Raw genomic sequence first — 19,312 nt, 5'->3', positions numbered from 1 at the left:
TCAAGGTTTTGTTTTATAAAATGTATTTAGTCACTGCATAAAATAAATGAAATGTCAGCCTTCTGGCTACACAAACGAGACTACATAATACATAATACAATTTAATAAACAAGTCAAGACCCAGCCATTATTCTTTTCCATTATTACTTTTATTCAAGACAGAAAAACAAAACATTTACGGTTAACTAGTTCAACGCTCTAACCAACTGCTTTACAATGCACTCCACGAGGAGCATGCCTGTTACACGAATGCAGTAAGCCAAGGTAAGTTGCTTGCTAGCATTAAACTTATATTATAAAAACAATCAAGCAATCAATCATAATCACTAGTTAACTACACATGGTTGATGATATTACTAGTTTATCTAGCGTGTTCTGCGTTGCATTTAATCAATTCGGTGCGCTTTCGCGTAAAAGGACTGTCGTTGCTCCAACGTGTACCTAACCATAAACATCAATGCCTTTCTTAAAATCAATACACAAGTATATATATTTTAAACCTTCATATTTAGTTAATATTGCCTGCTAACATGAATTTGTGTCACTTCTCTTGCAACAGAGTAAGGGTATATGCAGCAGTTTGGGCTGCCTGGCTCGTTATGAACTATGAATGTTTGTGTATGCATATGTATATATATATATTTAGCACAAAAAAAAAGATATGGGGGATTGGAAATTATGCAGACAATTACAATGATGGAAGCAACAATCTTTCCGCAACATTAAGCTGATCCCCCTCAAAACAAAAATGACTACAGGCTGTGGTGCGTCTTGTTTCCTCAATTATTTGAATCGCCTCCGCATAGGAGATTCGATTGACTGCTCTACCTTTTGCCACCTCAATCTCCTTCACCCTTACAGGGCACTCCAGGAACTCAGGATCATGATTACCACCACAATTGCAACTCCATCGTTCTTCTACACATTGTTCTTCAATACCCTGTCCATCTGCACATACTTGAAACATGGCCAAATCCTTATCAATTCTAATGATGCGGATGTAGGTATAAGCGACATGGGCAGGCTCCCAGGGAGGCATCTTGCCGGGGGCTGCACAAGGCACCCGCACAAAAACAAATTGGAAAGGTGACATTTGTGCTATCTATCACTCATTTGCACGTTACGTCAATTATATCTTGTCATCGTGTGGGACTGTGGGTCAATTAACCTTGTCGGAGTGGACGCCCTGGATCGTCAGTGAGCTAGGCAGGCTACTGCCTGGGAAGGTCTCCCACTCCGAAGTATGAAATGGGTGGGTAGGGGGTTGTTGACTTCAGGTCCCCCCACTGAAAACCCGAGGTAGGGGGAATCTATCAAATAGCGCACCTCTACCTTTGTACAGTATTATTTGTGCAATTTAGTGTGTTTCTTGTTTGAAGTGCAATAGTGTAATAATCAGGTTCTCTTCTTTAAAAGTGTGTTGTGTATTTGTGTGGTATAGGATTTGTGCAATATAGTTTTATTTGTGTTTTTTGTTAGCAGTAGGGTAATAAGGTAATAATTATATTTTTTATTTGTATTTATAAATTACAATTGGTTTCTTTGTCACTTTATTCATGAGTCTTTTTGTATATGTTTTTAGATTTATATAGTTTAAAATGTTATATTTATTTGTGTTGTTCCAAATGTCTGAATAAAAATTAGTTAGTACAGAATGGTGCTGACAGACTCTTCTTTTTCTCCATTCACCCAGCGGGTTAGACGCCGGGCACCAACCACACCAGGAATTCTTCTTCAGGTATTTAACGACTCCTTTGAGAGTGCTCTACTCCGAAGTTCTAAACTTCTGTTATTCGGATTCTTTTGAGGCTCACTGCAATCTTCCTATGTTCTTCAGAAATACGATTAATCAAAATAAGACCAGTATGACAGACTTTTCCCAGCGCATACCTCACCATTTGACACATCAAACGGGTTTCCCACATATGCATCCCAACAAGAAGCGATTCATTATCATTCATACACGTATCATCCACTCCAATTTTAGACAATTTCCTTTTTGTTATATTTTCGCTACTGCTGTTGTCCATTCAGAACATTCGTCTTCACTTATTTTGCTTCGAACTCAGCACCGGCTTCCGACATCTTTTTCTTAAACCGGAAGGAACCGTAGTCCTCCCCGGAATCGAACTGCGAGCCTTCCAAATATTTGTATAACTAAACCTAATATATATACGAATTGTTCTGTGAACCTTCCCTACAACCTGCAGAGAACGCAATAGTTCCACCTCACCAGGGAGTCACCATTTTTGCAAAGTGTTGTAGAGAGATGTCAATGGCAATGACATATTAACCAATCACAGTTTAGGGGATTACTTGCGTTCATGCTCCAGAAATGGGAGAGCTTCTACTGAGATAGCCAACAGCGACCTTCGGTGGGGCTGTTCTGTACTACGGAAACAGACAAATAATATATCTTATATTATATTATAGCAAACTTCTAGAAGTAAATTTGCAACATGCACTATTATATGGACTCTCTGCATGCACCCTAATGAATTGACAACAAAACATGAACACAAAAGCGTAATGTAATGTTACAAAGATGATTTACTAACCGAACGCATACTCCTATACACTAGATGGCGGTAATTCATAATGCACTGTTCTGTAACGACTCAACTCCAACAGTAGATTTAGTTTGACAAGAAAAACACGAGGAAGCATGTTCTCTTTCTTTCCAGGGATAATTTTAAGACAAACTTTCGGGAATTAACAAACAATGGTGCCTGTTCAATCGGTCGAAGATCAGATGAAAGCTGTACTAGACTGTGTGGTCACTGAGGATAAAATACCCACAGATGTCAGCACTACGTTAAAGCTTTTCATGAACAAACTTGATGAGTGCTCAAGGTAAATCTGGTTTACAAGTGCCTAATGTGTTTTATTCATTACACCAATTCGGTTGCAAAATGTTTCTTAAACGGAATGAAACAGGAGGGACCTACCTGCATTTTTCTAATAGAAACTGTCGTTATGCTCTGATGCTTCTGTTTGGTGCTAAAACGTTAAACTGTTTCCATAATGAATACATCCCTGATGTTTGTATGACAATGCATGTGGTGGAATGCATGTACTACTGCCTCTGCCAAGACATCAGGTGGTAATGCATTCACATCACATTCACATCACAATAACCACAGGGTTGTTGATTCAAGCCCTGTTCTATCTCTGTCACTACACTGGTGGCAGCAGTGGGATAGTCCCTGCGGTGTCACTGAGTTGCTGGTTCCAGCTCCACTCCGACTGTTCCCATTTCCAACCAATTAGTACACATTCATTGTTTACCTTCGGTGTCACTCATCTTCATGACATGTTGTCTGTCTCTGAACAGGAGTAACATAAAGCGATGCAAAGAGCGTAGTCTGGAGGAGGCAGGCCAGCTGCTGAGGAAGATCCCCGTGAAGCAGCTTCAGTGTTTAGAGGAGAGGCTCCTCTTGCCACTCATCAGGCTACTCGTCGCCATGCAGATGCAGATGTTTAACATTGCCAGTCGCAAATTAGACCAGGTGCAGAACAAGCTCTGTCCTTTAGAAGTTATGTTTTCAATGCTGAATAACTAAAGTGCTATTCTGAATATGTATGTGATCATGCCATTACAGATGTTACAACATCTGGCAGAAGTCAATCATTTGCTGGTTTATCGAGAAATCCAACACTGTTTGTGCGCTATTGTGGGAAAGGATCAGGTATGTGTATGTGTTCTAAAAATAATCCATGTTTAGAAGTATTCTTTAGCAATGTGATAATGTTTAATGTTAATGTTTCAGCATCTTTCCTTTTCAGGCATTATCCATTGGAGACCTCCAGATAGGTTAGTTGTGGATTAGAATCATCTTGAATTGTTCTTTGTTTTAGTGTGAGTGGCATTGTCAATATTAACTATTATCTTTTTGGCCTCATTTTAGGTGCCAAGTGATCTCCTGTGTGTGGTTTGTGTTTGCAGCTTGCATGTTCCTGGAGGACAGCTCTATTGGTCGTGAGCTGTGGCGAGAGGCCTGCCCTTCCTTGATAGATAAAGTGGCTGAGTTATTCCCTGTAATACTGGAGCAGGAGGGTTTGAGAAATGGACCACTGTGTTACCAAGCTGTCAAGGTAAATACTCTATATGCACTTTATCAACCTTTAACTTCCTTGCGCTTGTCAACAAAATTGTACTTTTCTTTTTTCATTTTTCATTCATTCATTTGAAGCACTGTTCAGAAGACGTCTTGTCACTGAACTGACCTCTGAGTTGGCTGTGTTAGTAGGTGTCTTACTGGGACATGTCCCTTCAGGTGTGTTTGCAGGTTTTTCAGCTGTTGCCAGGTGAGGTGGCCCCTCTGGTGTGGGAGAAGGAACAGAGGAGTTTGGCAGTGCAGAGCATCCTACAGTCTCTAATGGACATCATCCTGGGACAGGTCTGTGTTTGACATCGATTCAGGTTAAATCCCAACATATTTTAAATAAATATGATTGAGGTTTGCCAGTCTGTTCTCCCTGATGTCGCTCCATGGTCCAGCTCTTACTCTTACTACATGGTCCTTTTGTAGCTCATTTGGTAGCGCATGGCCCTTGTAACACCAGGGTAGTGGGTTCCATTACCGGGATCACCCATATGTAAAGATTATGCATGCATGACTGTAAGTCACTTTAGTTAAAAGCGTGTGCTAAATAGCATTTTAAAAATTGTATTACTATATTACTTGTTTCCTCTGGGTGCGGGCAGTGCTCCAACAGGGACACCCGTCTCCTGGCTGGCACCACAGTGGCCATGCTGATTAACACCGTACTCGAGGGAGGGGAGGGAGGAGCAGCTGCCTGGAGTCTGCTACAAGTCACTCACTCAGGTACACATTCAGGACTTTCATATTGTTGACATTGTATGTTGACTTTTATTGTTTACATTCTACATTGTTTACATTACAAATCATCACAACACATATGAAGGATTTGAAACAGAACCCTATGCATATTAGGACTGTGCTGATTAAGTGTTTAAAAAATAATAATAATATGCCACTGGTTGATGTGTGTTACTCAGAGCCGTGGCAGCTGTGTGTGGGTGGTCTCCAGGTGCAGTGCATCCCCCGCTCGCAGGATGGAGTGGACAGACTGGCTGTGAGCAGGGGTCTGCTAACCTGCTGTAGAAGGGGCATCCTAGTCAGTCAGGTGGACACCACAGGGGTATGTCACAGACTGCTCATGCTAACTGATATATCTTCTTCATTCGTTCTTATAGAATTCTCCTCGGCCAATCTAGAAAATGTGGTTTCTGATTCAAAGTTTTCTCTCTATTTCTTCAGACTTGTCTACTCCTGGGTGGTTTGTTTCCTTTGGTCTCTGCTTTGTGTGAGGAGAAGCTTGACTGTCACTACTATGTCTTTGAAGGTATTGTAAAACCAAACCAGTGTTTCTGTAAGTGCAAACGTAATGAAAGTAAGAAATACCTGAGTATCAAATCAATGTTTATTAAAGCCTATGTCTGATGGCAGTGTTAACACTGTGGCTGAAGAGTGTTAAGGAGTGTCTAGCTGAGATCTGGGAGGTGACCAGCGCTCCCCTGCTGCCCGATGACTCTAGCCTGAGACAACAACTCATCCAGGTCATCTGGGACAATGCTGAGAGTCCAGTGAGTTTCCAATCATCTCATTATTAATATAAATGGGGTTATACAGTGGGGCAAAAAAGTATTTAGTCAGCCACCAATTGCGCAAGTTCTCCCACTTAAAAAGATGAGAGGCCTGTAATTTTCATCATAGGTACACTTCAACTATGACAGACAAAATGAGAAAACCACATTGTATGATTTTTTATTAATTTATTTGCAAATTATGTTGGAAAATAAGTATTTGGTCAATAACAAAAGTTTATCTAAATTCATTGTTATATACCCTTTGTTGGCAATGACAGAGGTCAAATGTTTTCTGTAAGTCTTCACAAGGTTTTCACACACTGTTGCTGGTATTTTGGCCCATTCCTCCATGCGGATCTCCTCTAGAGCAGTGATGTTTTGGGGCTGTTACTGGGCAACATGGACTTTCAACTCCCTCCAAAGATGTTCTATGGGGTTGAGATCTGGAGACTGGCTAGGCCACTCCAGGACCTTGAAATGCTTTTTACGAAGCCACTCCTTCGTTGCCCGGGCGGTGTGTTTGGGATCATTGTCATTCTGAAAGACCCAGCCACGTTTCATCTTCAATGCCCTTGCTGATGGAAGGTTTTCACTCAAAATCTCACGATACATGGCCCCATTCATTCTTTCCTTTACACGGATCAGTCGTCCTGGTCCCTTTGCAGAAAAACAGCCCCAAAGCATGATGTTTCCACACCCATGCTTCAAAGTAGGTATGGTGTTCTAAGGATGCAACTCAGCATTCTTTGTCCTCCAAACATGACGAGTTGAGTTTTTACCAAAAAGTTATATTTTGGTTTCATCTGACCATATGACATTCTCCCAATCTTCTTCTGGATCATCCAAATGCTCTCCAGCAAACTTCAGACGGGCCTGGACATGTACTGGCTTAAGCAGGGGGACACGTCTGGCACTGCAGGATTTGAGTCCCTGGCGGCGTAGTGTGTTACTGATGGTAGGCGTTTGTTACTTTGGTCCCAGCTCTCTGCAGGTCATTCACTAGGTCCCCCCGTGTGGTTCTGGGATTTTTGCTCGCCGTTCTTGTGATAATTTTAACCCCACGGGGTGAGATCTTGCGTGGAGCCCCAGATTGAGGGAGATTGTCAGTGGTCTTGTATGTCTTATATTTCCTAATAATTGCTCCCACAGTTGATTTCTTCAAACCAAGCTGCTTACGTATTGCAGATTCAGTCTTCCCAGCCTGGTGCAGGTCTACAATTTTGTTTCTGGTGTCCTTTGACATTTCTTTGGTCTTGGCCATAGTGGAGTTTGGAGTGTGACTGTTTGAGGTTGTGGACAGGTGTCTTTTATACTGATAACAAGTTCAAACAGGTGCCATTAATACAGGTAACGAGTGGAGGACAGAGGAGCCTCTTAAAGAAGAAGTAACAGGCCTGTGAGAGCCAGAAATCTTGCTTGTTTGTAGGTGACCAAATACTTACTTTCCACCATAATTTGCAAATAAATTAATTAAAAATCCTATGTGATTTTCAGGATTTTTTTTTCTCTCATTTTGTTTGTCATAGTTGAAGTGTACCTATGATGAAAATTACAGGCCTCATCTTTTTAAGTGGGAGAACTTGCACAATTGGTGGCTGACTAAATACTTTTTTGCCCCACTGTGTGTGTATATATATATTTTTTTTTGGGGGGGGGGGTATTTTATTAGGATCCCCATTAGTTGTTGCAAAAGCAGCAGCTACTCTTCCTGGGATTCACACAAAACATGTAACATGACATAATACAGAACATGAATAGACAAGAACAGCTCATGGGCAAAGTATAGTAGTAACAATAACATCCCATTTCTCCTAACACATGCCCAGGTCGAGGGTGTGTCAGAGGTTGTGCGCAGTGCATTCTGCCTGCTGCTGGAGATCTATGAGATGGACTGCCAGCGTTTTGGAGACACACAGAAGAACCTGCACATTTCCTTACTCCACCGCATAACCAAACTGCCCTGGGAGGCCAAAGCCAAATACTTCCCCCTCTGTTCACTGCTCCCTTATGTTGGCACTGACATGGTGAGTGTATTCAAAGTCATCTTAACCTTTTTAAAGTGTATGTTCATTTGTGGAAATTGATTATAATTAATTTTCCGTTAACCCCTCAGGTGCTGGAGCAGTACTCCGAGCTTCCCAACCATCTCCTGAAGTGCATGTCCACCAATCATCTGTCCCCATGTGCCTCAGAGCTTTACAAGTGTCTGATCCAGAAGCAGCGGTGCGAGCTGTGTGAGGAACTGGCCCAGGATGCTCCTCCCTTGGAGCTGGATCTGGCCAATCAGTGGGCCAGGCGTTGGCGGACCACTCTGCTGGAGGCCTTGACGTCTGACGTGACCCTTCTTCAGAACAACAGCTCCAGCCACTTGCTGCCCTGGACTCTGCGTGTCTTCCCCGCTGCTGTGGAGCCCCTGCTGGCCCCTCTAGACCCTGCCTCTCCAGGGCACCTCCATGCCTGGGCCTGTGTGATGAGTGCCCGCCGAGCCACTTATGGAGGCTCCCCCTGGGCCCTGGAGAGTGGCTATGCCCTGGAGACTCTCCGTCTTGCCCTGGGATGTGTGGACGATAGAGTCCGCCTGGCCGCCCTCAACCTGCTATGCTGCAGCCCAAAGACCAAAGAGGCCCCGACGCCGGAGGAGCTGTCTACCATGAGGACCTTCATCCCACAGAACCTCAACAGTGAGTCGTCACCGTTCCGCCAGCACCTTCAGGCGGGGGTGAAGAGGTTTCTGGTCCGGATCCGAGACAGCTGCCTGGCCCACCTCAGAGGACAGAAGGGAAAAAGGGACGGTGGTGTCAGCCTCACAAAGGAGACAGAGATGGCACTTGATCAGGGAGTAGGTGAGAGCTGTGAAAGTTTGAAGCACTAAATAATGGTTTTATTTCCTTGTCCCATCTAGCTGTGTGGTGCAATTTATTAATATCCTGTTCATCCTGATCATTGTAGGGTTTGTGGACTGGCTGTCCCAGCTGACGTTGTCCTATCTGGCACCAGGACACAGCTACCAGAGGAAAAAGACTGTCCTGCTGCTGCTGTCTGCTGTACTAGAGACCTGCACAGACACCTGGAGCCCAGACAAGAAGAAGGGCCAACCCCCAGGTCAGTAAAAGGGGGTATGAATGAGATGGTTGACTTCATTCTGGGGCTTTAAAGCCTGTATGACGCAAAATTCCAAGAGGTTTTTGTTCCCTTTCTGTAGTTAACATGGCCTCTTTGATCAACTGGGCAAGGCTGAGAGGATGGTGGGATTTCTTCTCTCGATCAAAACAGCTGGTCCTTATTGGCTGTTTAGAGGATTCCACCAATGAGGTAGACTTAATACTTATGTTACAAATTCCATTTTTTATTTTTAATACATTTGTAAGTGACAAAGGATAAGTGAAATAACGTATTTTCTCTGCTCTATTTTCTTCCTATGTAGATTCGGGAGCTCTCTGCAGGGTTACTGGTGAGATTTTTCCCACCTAGTTTTCTGGAGGACATTACTCCTGTGCTGTTCGGCCGAGCGGAACTACTCCTCTGCAGTCCCCGTGTGCCGGAGGCTCAGATGGGAGCTCTGATCATCAAGGTCCTCCTCCAGAAGTAAGTAGACCTTAGTTTCTACACCACCTGTAGCCAGAGCTCTGGTCCTCGACCTCAGTGTTGCATGACCCCCTCTCCGAAGGTCTGGAGGTCAGTCTCATGTGCCCTGGCTGGACAGCCGTATCAACTACGTCAGTTCTGGGGACTCGAAGGCCTCTACTCTGGTCAGGTATCTACTCAAGGAACTCGAGCAGCATTACCTGATTGCTAAGGATGATATGATGCTTGCTGCAAGGACCAAACCCATACACGGTGAGACCTGTTGCATCATTGCTATTTCACAAAATTACATTTTGCAGCTATCTAACAGCTTGTATATAAACATGTTGAATTCCAAAGCATTTGACATTGCAACCTTATTTGAGTGATGTATTTGTTTCAGGTATTTTGACTGCCCTAGAGAGGTGTATACTAGAGGTACCTAACACCCTGTGTGATGTGGTCGATCACAGAATGACCATAGAGATCCTGGTTCTCCTGGAGAGGATCACTCTGCTCCTACTGGGTGTGCTGTATGGAGACCAGGATGCCTGCGGTGATGAGAAAGGTATCGCCAGGAAGGAGTAAAGAGACATCACACACGAGATCGGAGAAGGGTACATTTGAAATGGAACGGTTGTCTCACCCCCGCCCTTGTCTTTTCCAGATATACCCCCATCTTTCTGTGACATGGGGAATGCCATCACCTCTCTGATAGGCCAGGTGGCAGGAGAGGTCCAGGGGGAGGGGGATGAGTGTGTGCTGCTGTCTGAGGAACACAGTCTGGTCCTCACCTGCTGCTGGGTTTCCCTCAAGGTACATCTTACCGATCAACACTCGCACTGACCACCCGGCTGCACATTCAAACCCATGTTCAGCACAATTAAGAAACACATTCTGGCCTTCAATAACTATTGTTGTTTTCCTTTTCAGGAAATAGGAATCTTTCTAGGTTCTCTGGTGGAGAGAATCCTTGCTCAGGCCAAACAGACAGAACCCTTTCTAACTTTAGAAGACCTGAAGAGGGCCTCTAAAGTGTTCAAGAACATTCTTCTCAAATGCCGCCACTGGGTAAAAAGGACATAATATCCATCTATGGGTCACAACTCAAAGCCTCCCTGGTTTTCTTGTCACATCTTCAGTCCTGACATACACATTTCTATCCCCCAGGGGGCAGTAGAGGGCTGCTGTGTGGGCTTTACCAGGTTCTGTGCCTGTCTCCTGAGCAGCAGTGACCCAGAGCTCAGGGATATCCCAGCACACATGCTGAAGCAGGTAACCTCTGACCCAGGCCCTTTTGAGGGGGCTCATCCACACCGCAGACAGGGTTCTCATGGGGTAAAGGGGTTTCTGTAGCTTATGTTTTAGGTCCAGGCCAGTGATGTACCTTATCATTCTCTGCCAATTCATATCTAATTTTACCTGCAACAATGAAGCTATGTTGCATGCATATTAAGCTAGTATGGTTAAACTGTGTGTGTGCTAACTGATATGGGGTTTTCTCTCCAGGGCCTAGAAGTGCTGCAGTCTCGCTGTACGTCAGTGACCCGGCGGGCGGCAGGGCTTCCCATGCTCATCCTGTGTGTGGTGTCAGCAGAGGAGGCCAGTAAGGCCCGGCCCCTCCTGGCCCACAGCATACACACCCTGCTGGACACAGCCAGGTCCCCTCTGCCCCAGGACTGGGACCAGACACTGGACCTGCCACAGGTAATACACATCATGAATTCATCAAAAGTTAGCCAGATTCTGAATGATTATTATACGCATGTACATTACCTACCACGTACACAGATGAGATGCACAGCCATCGAGATACACACATACCAATAGGATACTCAAGTCCAGGTCAGTTAGCATGCTGTCTAATGTTGGCTTTTCCCCTCCTCTCCACCAGGTGTGTGCGGTCCACACCCTGCAGGCCCTGGTACGAGGCTCTGGGCTGGGGGTGGCTGTGCTGCAGTTTGCCCCGGCTGTGGCCATCCTGTCCCTGACCCTCCTCAGCTCCCCCTGCTGGGCCATGAGGAATGCTGCACTGCAGCTCTACAGTAAAAAGACAATCTCTCCCTCTCACTACTGTAATGCGCACACTGAGGACAGAGCTCAGGTTTCAGTGTCATTTGTATTCTCTGAAACTGACCAGCTCAAACATTAGATCATATAGACCGGGAGAGAATCCATTAGGTTCACTTGCGCTGTCTGCTCCAATTTCTTTCATGTAGCGATCAGACATGCATGTTAAATTATTCATTTGTTATTGTGCTCCCTCTGACTGAACCCTTTCCCATGAACAGGCTCTCTGTGCTCAAGGTTGCTGGGTCAGCGCTCTGGAGGTGAGGAGGGCTCCACCCAGCATGGCATGTCTCCCCCCCGCCTTCTTCACCCACTACCCTGCCCTGCAGCCCTTCCTCCTGGGGGAGTTGAGGGGGGCGGCAGAGGACTTGCAGGGTCCCTCTGGGGAGGCCCGGCTCCGCCTGCACCCCTCCCTCTACCCTGTCCTCACCCTCCTGGCCAAACTCCAGCGAGGGGTCCAAGACCAAACTGGGTGATTACTGTTTTCGTGTCATTTATTTAATTTTGTCAAGCTAAGGAATCCCTTTATAGCTGCATCTACTCAATGAAGCAGGTGATGATGTCCATGGGCCTGTTTAAGGATAACACACCTGTATTCTCCAGGTAGGCACACAATCATTTACAGTGTTCTGTGCATCTCCTTGCAGTATGAAAACTGGTCCATGAAACCTTTTGTTCCCAGCAGCACTCTGTCAGACTTCCTGATTCCCCTGCTCCAGCTGGCTGCCAGTCCCGTCTACAGTGTGAGGGTCATGACCTCCAAAGCATTGGTCGCCATGACGCCCCCCCTGCCAATACGTGAGCACCCTTCTCAGGTTGACAGGAGAGCTGCCGGAGCCCCAGGACCCCAGCTGTCACAATCGTCTGCATGGACAGCTACTGCAGATCAGAGCCATCCTGGACAGGGGTCTATGCACACAACGGTGAGGGTTTACAGAGTAGAAAACAAACAGGGAAGGATTCTATGGAGGCCATAGAGGTTCTATTTATTCTGTGATTAAGGCACTGTCAGGTTTTGTCATTTGTTTTGTTATTTCCCCAGTCCTCCCCCAGACGCACTGTGTGATGTGGTGGACCGTGTAGAGTCCAGACTGTGGTTGGTGACAGGGGCTCAGCACTGTCCCCTTGTGCGTGGGGCCTACCTGGGTGTGGCAGGCCTGCTGAGGGGGTTCTGCTCTCAGGGGTTCCTCCGCCAGATGAGGGATGTACTCCTGTCAGAGCTCCACTCACCACACCAAAGGCTCCAGGTGCCCAACAGATCCTGTCTGTCACACACATGCACACACACACACACACCGTTCTTATCCAGAGATACTGTCATGATTTGTTATCCTTTTCATAATCTGGGTCCCACAATACTGAAAGTTTATGACATTCCATTTTACAGGTTGGGTCCGCCTCCTTCCATCAGAACGCTATCCACTTCCTCTGTGCAGAGCCCCGGTGGGCTTGCCAGGTGTGGGGGAGTTTCTCCACAGAGAGCTCTGACCTGAGGCTGTCATTGGTCAGTTGGGCGGCTGAAAGGCGGCGATGGAGTGGGACCAGCATGCAACAGGTGCTGCAGACGGCACTGCAGGTGAGACATAAACACCCTGTCTAGACTAGAGAATGCTGGAAAAGTCACCCGGTCCAAAAACTTACCAACAGTTTTCAATATACAACATGAGGAATCAAGGCACTAAAGATATGACTTTAACACAATGCTGCTTAGGGTTGAAATCAAGCTGAGAATTGTTGTTTTTTTCTCATGAAAATGAATGGGTGTGTATCAGCTCACACCCAACTCACTAAACAGGGTCAGGTAAATCTGAACTAGACCAATACAGTCAAGGATATCCATCCTTTTTCTCTGCTGTGTTGTGCCGTGGAAATCACGGAAAATGTATGGCGTAAAAAGTACACTATTTTCTTTAAGAGTGAAGTAAGCGTAAAAGTTGACTCTTACTATTTATATTTTTGTAAAGATATCCCCAAAAAGTACTTGAAAGTATTTTTGCTTTAGTACTTTCAAATACCACTGGGTAGAGCATGGCACTTGTAAGTTGTAACACCAGGGAAGTGGGTTCAATTCCTGGGACCACCCATACATAAAATGTATGTGCCCATGACTAATTCACATTGGATAAAAATGGCATATATTATTGTACATTCTAAAGAAAACATTGTTTAGCCTTTTAATAAAACTCCATAGGCCCAATCAATATGCCTGTGTGAGAGCTCCTGTTTTTATACCTCCTTCGGTTTCTGGACAGCAAAGTCTTCCCACCTATTAGCTGCCCTTTAATGACTTCACATTCCTGATTTGACAATGGTGACCTGACCATGCTGTTTTATGGGAATGGTGTTTAACATTGCTCTCTGTACTCAGGCCAACCTGAAGGAGGCGTTGTTGGATCAGAGTGTGGAGTACAGCAGGACATATCTGACAACTCTAATTGCCGTGATGACTCCTGGGGCTGACCATACTCTATCCCAGAAGCCTTCCCTTTCTCCCCCCCCCTGGAGGGTCCAGTCCTGCTGGAGTGTGTGGAGCTGCTGCTGGGGGCCCTGGAGGGCCACAGAGGGGGGGCCAGAGTTTCTATCCCAGGCCCTGTGTGCTGCCAGCCTGCTGCTCTCCCAAAGGTCAGCATACAGAATTCTGCACACTGCACTCATCTCTGTTTTGACATGATTTTTAATTTACTTGACAACAAGTCATTAGGGTGTCAGATCCACAAAAAAACATACTGAACATTCACACATTTCTTCTCCCTCTGTCTCAGTCTTCAGACATCTCTGTTCCCTCGGTGGTGCAGTCTGTTGGAGGTCCACCGGGTGCCAGAGGCCCCTGAGGCTCTCAGGAGATCCTGTGCTGGGGCCCTGTGTCTGGCTGGGGCCCCCTTACTGAGCATGGCCCTGAGGGACCACACTCCTCTCCCTGTCTTCAGCACCAGGTAGAGTTCTAGAGCAGGGTCGTGGGTTAAAAAGTAAATTACAGTGTGCATGCTGACTTTGTCACAATCTGCTGCATAATGTCCTCCGTCTTTCTTCCTATGCAGGTTGATCAACACAGGGCTTTACCTGCTGCAGGACGAGAGCCAGCAGGTGAGGATAAAAGCGGCAGGTTTTGCCTCCACACTCTGCCAAGCCAGGAGAGGAGGAGGGGAGAGGAGCATGTACCTGATGCAGGTCAACCAGGCTCTGCCCTTCCTGCTGGAGCTGCTGCTGGAGGAATGCTGGGATAGTCCTGGTGCCCTGGAGGTGTTGCTGTGTCACATGCCCCAGTCTGACCTGAGCTCAGTCCTGAGGGAGGCCAGGGACACTGGGTGAGTCACAACACACACAGGCAGTCCACAAATTCATGGCATGTAGGCAGAGTGTCATTTGTTTTGTTTATGTTGTTCAACAATCCCTCTCTGTTCCACAGGTGTGCCAGTCTCTATGAGCAGGATGAGGCCAACGTATTTGCAGAACCGTCTGTGATGTCAGCATGTCTGCTTCCATACCTGCTTCAGCTCGCTGAAAAGTACCCAGCATCCTCAGTGGTGGGAGAACGCCTGGGTGTATGGGCCAGGGAGAATGTTACAGACCTGCTGGAGAACCTCCGGGTCTGTAAAGACCTCCAGCCAGGTAACACACAGGCCAAGGACCACATGCTGACTGATTTGTGTCGGAAAGCACATAATAACACAATTATTGTGGCTAGTCATTAATATAATAGTTTCTTGAAAATGTTTACATGCTTTGCAAGAAGAACAATTTCCCTAATAATCCTGTTTACATGGACACACCTGAAATCAGGCTCCCTGATGGGACTTAAATAAATGCTGAAAATCAGCAATCAAAATAAATGTTCTACCACAGCGACCATGTTATTTTTGCGAAGCATATTTGATTCTGAGTTCGGGCATATAAAGTTTGTATGTGAACTATTTCTAAGATACTCGCACATAAGAGGGAGGCTTGCGCTACTGCTGCTGGCACATGTGCAGATCAAATACATATATTTTAAGCTGTTTACATGTCCCAGTGAAAGGTGGCTCAGAAAACCAGGTTTTAAGCAGTGTATGCTTACTTCGATTTTGACCTCACTCCGATTTTAAGATAAACAGAGTGAAGTGTTTACTTGACTATTGCCATACTCTGCATACTTCCATAATCAGTTTAATATCAAATTATTAGTGTGCATGTAAACGTACTGAAAATGTCATGGCAGACAGGATTACGTGAGCTTAAAGGGATACTTCGGGCTTTTGACAATGAGGCCCTTTATCGACTTCCCCAGAGTCAGATGAACTTGTGGATACCAGTTGTATGTCTCCTTATGAAGGAAGTTAGAGGTAATTACGCAAGCCAAAGCTAACTAGAATTAGCGCAATGATTGGAAGTCTATGGGTATTTACTAGCATGAGACGCAAATTAGACATAAAAATGTTATCCAGAAGTTCATCTGATTCTGGGGAAGTAGATAAAGAACATCTTTGCCAAAATCCCGAAGTATCCCTTTAACTGTTCTTCCATTCTAGGTGACACCCTGGACCCGTCCTGGTTGGCCCTTCTCATGGATTCTAGTTTCCATGGCACCCTGTGTGGTCTGTGGGCCAGGGCAGCATTCCTCCTGCGGCTACTAGAAATGTCTGATGACCTCCGGCCCCTCTGTGATCCCGAGAGTTTACGTAAGAACATCCAGGAAGTTCACTGTGTGCTCCGCCAGAACGGTGTCCAGATGCCCGCTGCCTTTACTGCAGCACTGACTGGAGACCTGCCTTGATGATACAGTAGTCTGGTCCACACTGTGACAACAGATTGCCTTAGTTCTCCTCTTTGACGATCCAAGTCCAGAATGAATGAATCCATGGATGCTGCATGAATGCCTACTGCAGCTACAAACAACGTGGGCATTGAATGTACTCTCTGTAGCTTCTGCACTACAGTAGCATTTGGCAGGCAGGTTCTCCAATTAGTTATGTAAAAGAACTGACTATAGCCAGATGAATGCAATGATCAGATTACTTGCTGCAGCTGATGAGGCCTGCTAAGTATTGACCAGCTATAGAGAGCATCTCCTTACACCTACTATGCCTGAACTGAGAGTGTCTATACTGATCCAAAGAGCCTCTTAGAACATCTCTGTTGATACTATTGTGTATTTTATTTACTATGTTAATGCATTTGCATGTCTGTAATCATGATGCAGCCATGATGCAAGTATTTTTGTATGGTTTTAAAGGATGAATGTTTAATTTTATAGATTAAATAATCTATTAAAGTGGGGTTGTCCTCTCTTTTCTGTAGGCTTTTATGTTTAGGATGTCTTTATCTGTTGCCCAACATTAAATCCCTCTGTGCTTGAACAAGGCCCCTCTGTGAATTCTCAGACCGGTTCCAGCTGTCTCAGTCCGGTTCCAACTGCTTCCGACCACTCCTGGTATATCTGTCATACCACCAGCAGCCACAGCAAGGCGCCCTCCTTCATTCTAGTCTATAGTAGGCTACGTTGCCTTTTCTTCTCTCCTTCTCATCTTTCAGCATTAGCCACGTCTTATTGGGCTTCATCTGCAGCAGTGGGAGACAGACAGTGATGTAATGCTGGCGGCCGTCAGGAGTAGAGGCAGACAGACAGGAGGGTTGGTGAACAGAATGGGCATACAAGGCTTTACGCTCCATTAGTGGCCAGTCTCCTGCCTGGATAAGTGTCCATTGTCAGACTGCCTGCCTCCCTCAGATGAAGATGATTGACTACTGTTGCTGGTTGCCGTGCAACACCCCACACTAGAACAGTCTTACACCATTATCACAGCAGTCCACTCCTTTTTGTTCTATTGGTGGCAGGCAAATATTTGAACGGCTACAGTTCACACTCTTTAGAAGTGTTTGTGTGTACATTGGGGCTGAATGACCTTTCTAATATGTCCTTGTAGACTGTTGGCGCAGGCATTATAAAGTAGGACTGTTTCTGAACTGGTCATTTTTTCCCCTCCTGTGTTAATTACAATGTTAACATACAGGTCTAAGAGCAACTGGGTGACATGTTAGCTAGTTTCTTTACCAGTTCCCTATTCACTTACTTTATGTAACCACTTAATGAATCATACGTGGGAATTATGCAGTACGTGTTCCTCAGACACGTCTTAGAAATGAGAGATAATCCTATAGGATTTATGTGTCTGAGAGCAAACCACAGCAGGCTTGGAGTAGGAACAGCACCAGAACACTTAAATGGGTCTGCCGATTTACCCACTGTGACACCCGGCACTGAGGTTCAAGTGCTTTTAAAACAAAGAGAAAAAAAAGATCTGTGAACTCTGCTAGTTCCAGACGGACAGATAACATGTTCTGATTTCTGTCCTTCAACGTCTTCCTCAACTAGAACATACATATAATGAAATTAATAATGAAAGCATGACTCGCCTAATCTTATAAACAACAATTTCCCATTTTCTTATTTCAGTGTTTTTCCCCCCCCTCATCTAACAATGACCTATTTAACTGTCCAAATGTTTTTCCATTGGGAACTTTCCTTACATGATTAAGAAAAGGAAAGTTGGGTCTTTTCTGGAAGGTGTGTGTGCGTACGTGCTTCCTGCACTCTGGCGAGGGTTTAATAGGAACCTGGAGGCTGTCCGTCTGGCCTTAGAGCTTTTGTTACCATTTCCCTGAGACTGAAGGTTTACCTGGATAGGTTTCATTAAGTCTGTGTCCAGGTAATGACACGGCAGACAGGAACAAGTCTTTTATGAGCTGAGTGTTCCATTATTGTCACAAGGAATCTTCTCTAACTGACATTCTGCCAGTCAGTGCAGTTCTGGTTAAGGAAATAAGAGTGAACATTCACACTTTACTCAGCACCAACACAACTTGATTTAGGTCAACTCAATGTAAAGTTAATAAATATACGAAGTCTGTCCGTGTGAGATTGTTTTTTAGGACTGACAATGAAAGTAATATACTGCATTAGAGAGTGTGTGTGTTTAGATGAACCAGAGAGAGAACTGGGTGTGAGAGAGTATTTGTATTGGCATGGGGAAGAAAGACAGAGTGACTATAGTATGGGATAGAGAGTACGAGAGAGAGGGAGAGTGTTTGTATTGGTAATTGTTTGAAAGCAGGGTGACGTTTGTTTGAAAAGCGGCTGCTGAGTGAATGAGTCATGCTCTGCTAGTGGCCTGTGGCTCTCTCCTTCTGCTGGGGTCAGCCAACAATGACAGGGGCCTCTCGCCTTTGAGCACCCAGCTGCCTGTACAGGGAGAGGGGGCAGCATTTAACATCCGCCCCCTCCAGTCCCCATGGCCTTCTGATGTCCTGTCAGGGACAGAGGCTGAGGGAGAACATGGCGGAGAGAGAGGGGGTGGGTAGTGGAGGGAGCAAAGGGCATAGCTTTGTATTTGTCACATTCGCCGAATACAACAGGTGTAGGAAGACCTTACAGTGAAATGCTTACTTACAAGCTCTTAACCAACAATGTTTTAAGAAGTTAAGAAAAATAAGTTAAGTAAAAATAGATAAGTATAAAACTTTAAATAAAATTAACAAATAATTAAAGAGCAGCAGTAAAATAGCAATAGTGAGGCTATATACAGGGGGTACCGGTACAGAGTTAATGTGCGGGGGCACTGGTTAGTCGAGGTAATTAAGGTAATATGTACATGTAGGTAGGGTTATTAAAGTGACTATGCATAGATAATAACAGAGTAGCAGCAGTGTCTGGGGGGGGGGGGTCAATGCAAATAGTCATTTGATTAGTAGCCATTTGATTAGATGTTCAGGAGTCTTATGACTTGGGGGTAATAATTGAGGTAATATGTAAAGTGTTGCAAGTTGTCTATTGTCAGCACTCATACATTATAGTGTGAGTCTTTTGGGGTAATCTTTGGACAGCTCAGGAAGGCAGAGAGGCTGTTTGAGAGATACAGTGGGACGGTGTCTGGACTCAGTCTCTATATTCAGAGTGTTGTTTTGTACGCTGGCGAAGTAGGGCAGTGGGGAAATCATTGATGAGTTCCGTAATGTGTTCCATTGGGCCTAGTGGGCCTAGTGGACCTAATGGGCCTAGTGGGCCAGCAGGCTGAATGGGAAACAAACAAG

The 19,312-nt window shown here is 45.3% G+C and overlaps 2 protein-coding genes across 7 annotated transcripts; both read left to right on the top strand.

Moving 5' to 3' along the window:
- Positions 1 to 2,645: 2,645 nt before the first annotated feature.
- On the top strand, positions 2,646 to 12,458 carry si:ch211-225b11.4 (thyroid adenoma-associated protein homolog). Of its 6 annotated transcripts, none has more exons than XR_006838545.1 (25): positions 2,646 to 2,853; positions 3,335 to 3,509; positions 3,603 to 3,689; positions 3,787 to 3,814; positions 3,947 to 4,095; positions 4,278 to 4,400; positions 4,709 to 4,829; positions 5,024 to 5,166; positions 5,286 to 5,370; positions 5,475 to 5,611; positions 7,441 to 7,638; positions 7,728 to 8,457; positions 8,564 to 8,716; positions 8,817 to 8,926; positions 9,039 to 9,199; positions 9,282 to 9,451; positions 9,582 to 9,746; positions 9,846 to 9,994; positions 10,112 to 10,249; positions 10,349 to 10,453; positions 10,688 to 10,885; positions 11,073 to 11,223; positions 11,470 to 11,720; positions 11,934 to 12,171; positions 12,291 to 12,433. XR_006838545.1 is itself a non-coding variant. In XM_046347198.1 (25 exons), exons 1-25 carry the CDS (start codon positions 2,723 to 2,725, stop codon positions 12,312 to 12,314), a joined length of 4,179 nt encoding a protein of 1,392 aa, XP_046203154.1. In that variant the 5' UTR covers positions 2,646 to 2,722; the 3' UTR covers positions 12,315 to 12,458. The 6 variants fall into 6 exon arrangements, 3 of the variants coding, with proteins under 3 accessions (XP_046203154.1, XP_046203153.1, XP_046203155.1); XR_006838544.1 differs by having other exon boundaries at positions 11,931 to 12,171; XM_046347198.1 differs by having other exon boundaries at positions 11,073 to 11,282; positions 12,291 to 12,458.
- LOC124034266 lies at positions 12,301 to 16,510 on the top strand. The gene is made up of 7 exons (XM_046347201.1): positions 12,301 to 12,495; positions 12,636 to 12,824; positions 13,617 to 13,870; positions 14,011 to 14,181; positions 14,287 to 14,553; positions 14,655 to 14,857; positions 15,754 to 16,510. The coding sequence occupies exons 1-7, from the start codon at positions 12,445 to 12,447 to the stop codon at positions 15,996 to 15,998; spliced, it is 1,380 nt and encodes a 459-aa protein (XP_046203157.1). The 5' UTR covers positions 12,301 to 12,444; the 3' UTR covers positions 15,999 to 16,510.
- The last annotated feature ends 2,802 nt before the right edge of the window (positions 16,511 to 19,312 follow it).

This window comes from Oncorhynchus gorbuscha, linkage group LG04, assembly GCF_021184085.1.
Source record: "Oncorhynchus gorbuscha isolate QuinsamMale2020 ecotype Even-year linkage group LG04, OgorEven_v1.0, whole genome shotgun sequence".
NCBI classification, from domain to species: Eukaryota; Metazoa; Chordata; class Actinopteri; order Salmoniformes; family Salmonidae; genus Oncorhynchus; species Oncorhynchus gorbuscha.
Note: the sequence above shows the minus strand (reverse complement) of the source record. Positions and strands in the feature narration are given on the sequence as shown.

Coding starts and splice junctions, on each gene's coding strand:
- si:ch211-225b11.4 (XM_046347197.1), top strand. CDS start 2,723: ATGGTGCCTGTTCAATCGGTCGAAGATCAGATGAAAGCTGTACTAGAC. Junction 5,612..7,440: donor GGGACAATGCTGAGAGTCCA/GTGAGTTTCCAA, acceptor ACACATGCCCAG/GTCGAGGGTGTGTCAGAGGT. Junction 10,454..10,687: donor CAGCACACATGCTGAAGCAG/GTAACCTCTGAC, acceptor TTTTCTCTCCAG/GGCCTAGAAGTGCTGCAGTC.
- LOC124034266 (XM_046347201.1), top strand. CDS start 12,445: ATGAGGGATGTACTCCTGTCAGAGCTCCACTCACCACACCAAAGGCTC. Junction 13,871..14,010: donor AGCCTGCTGCTCTCCCAAAG/GTCAGCATACAG, acceptor CCTCTGTCTCAG/TCTTCAGACATCTCTGTTCC. Junction 14,554..14,654: donor AGGGAGGCCAGGGACACTGG/GTGAGTCACAAC, acceptor TCTGTTCCACAG/GTGTGCCAGTCTCTATGAGC.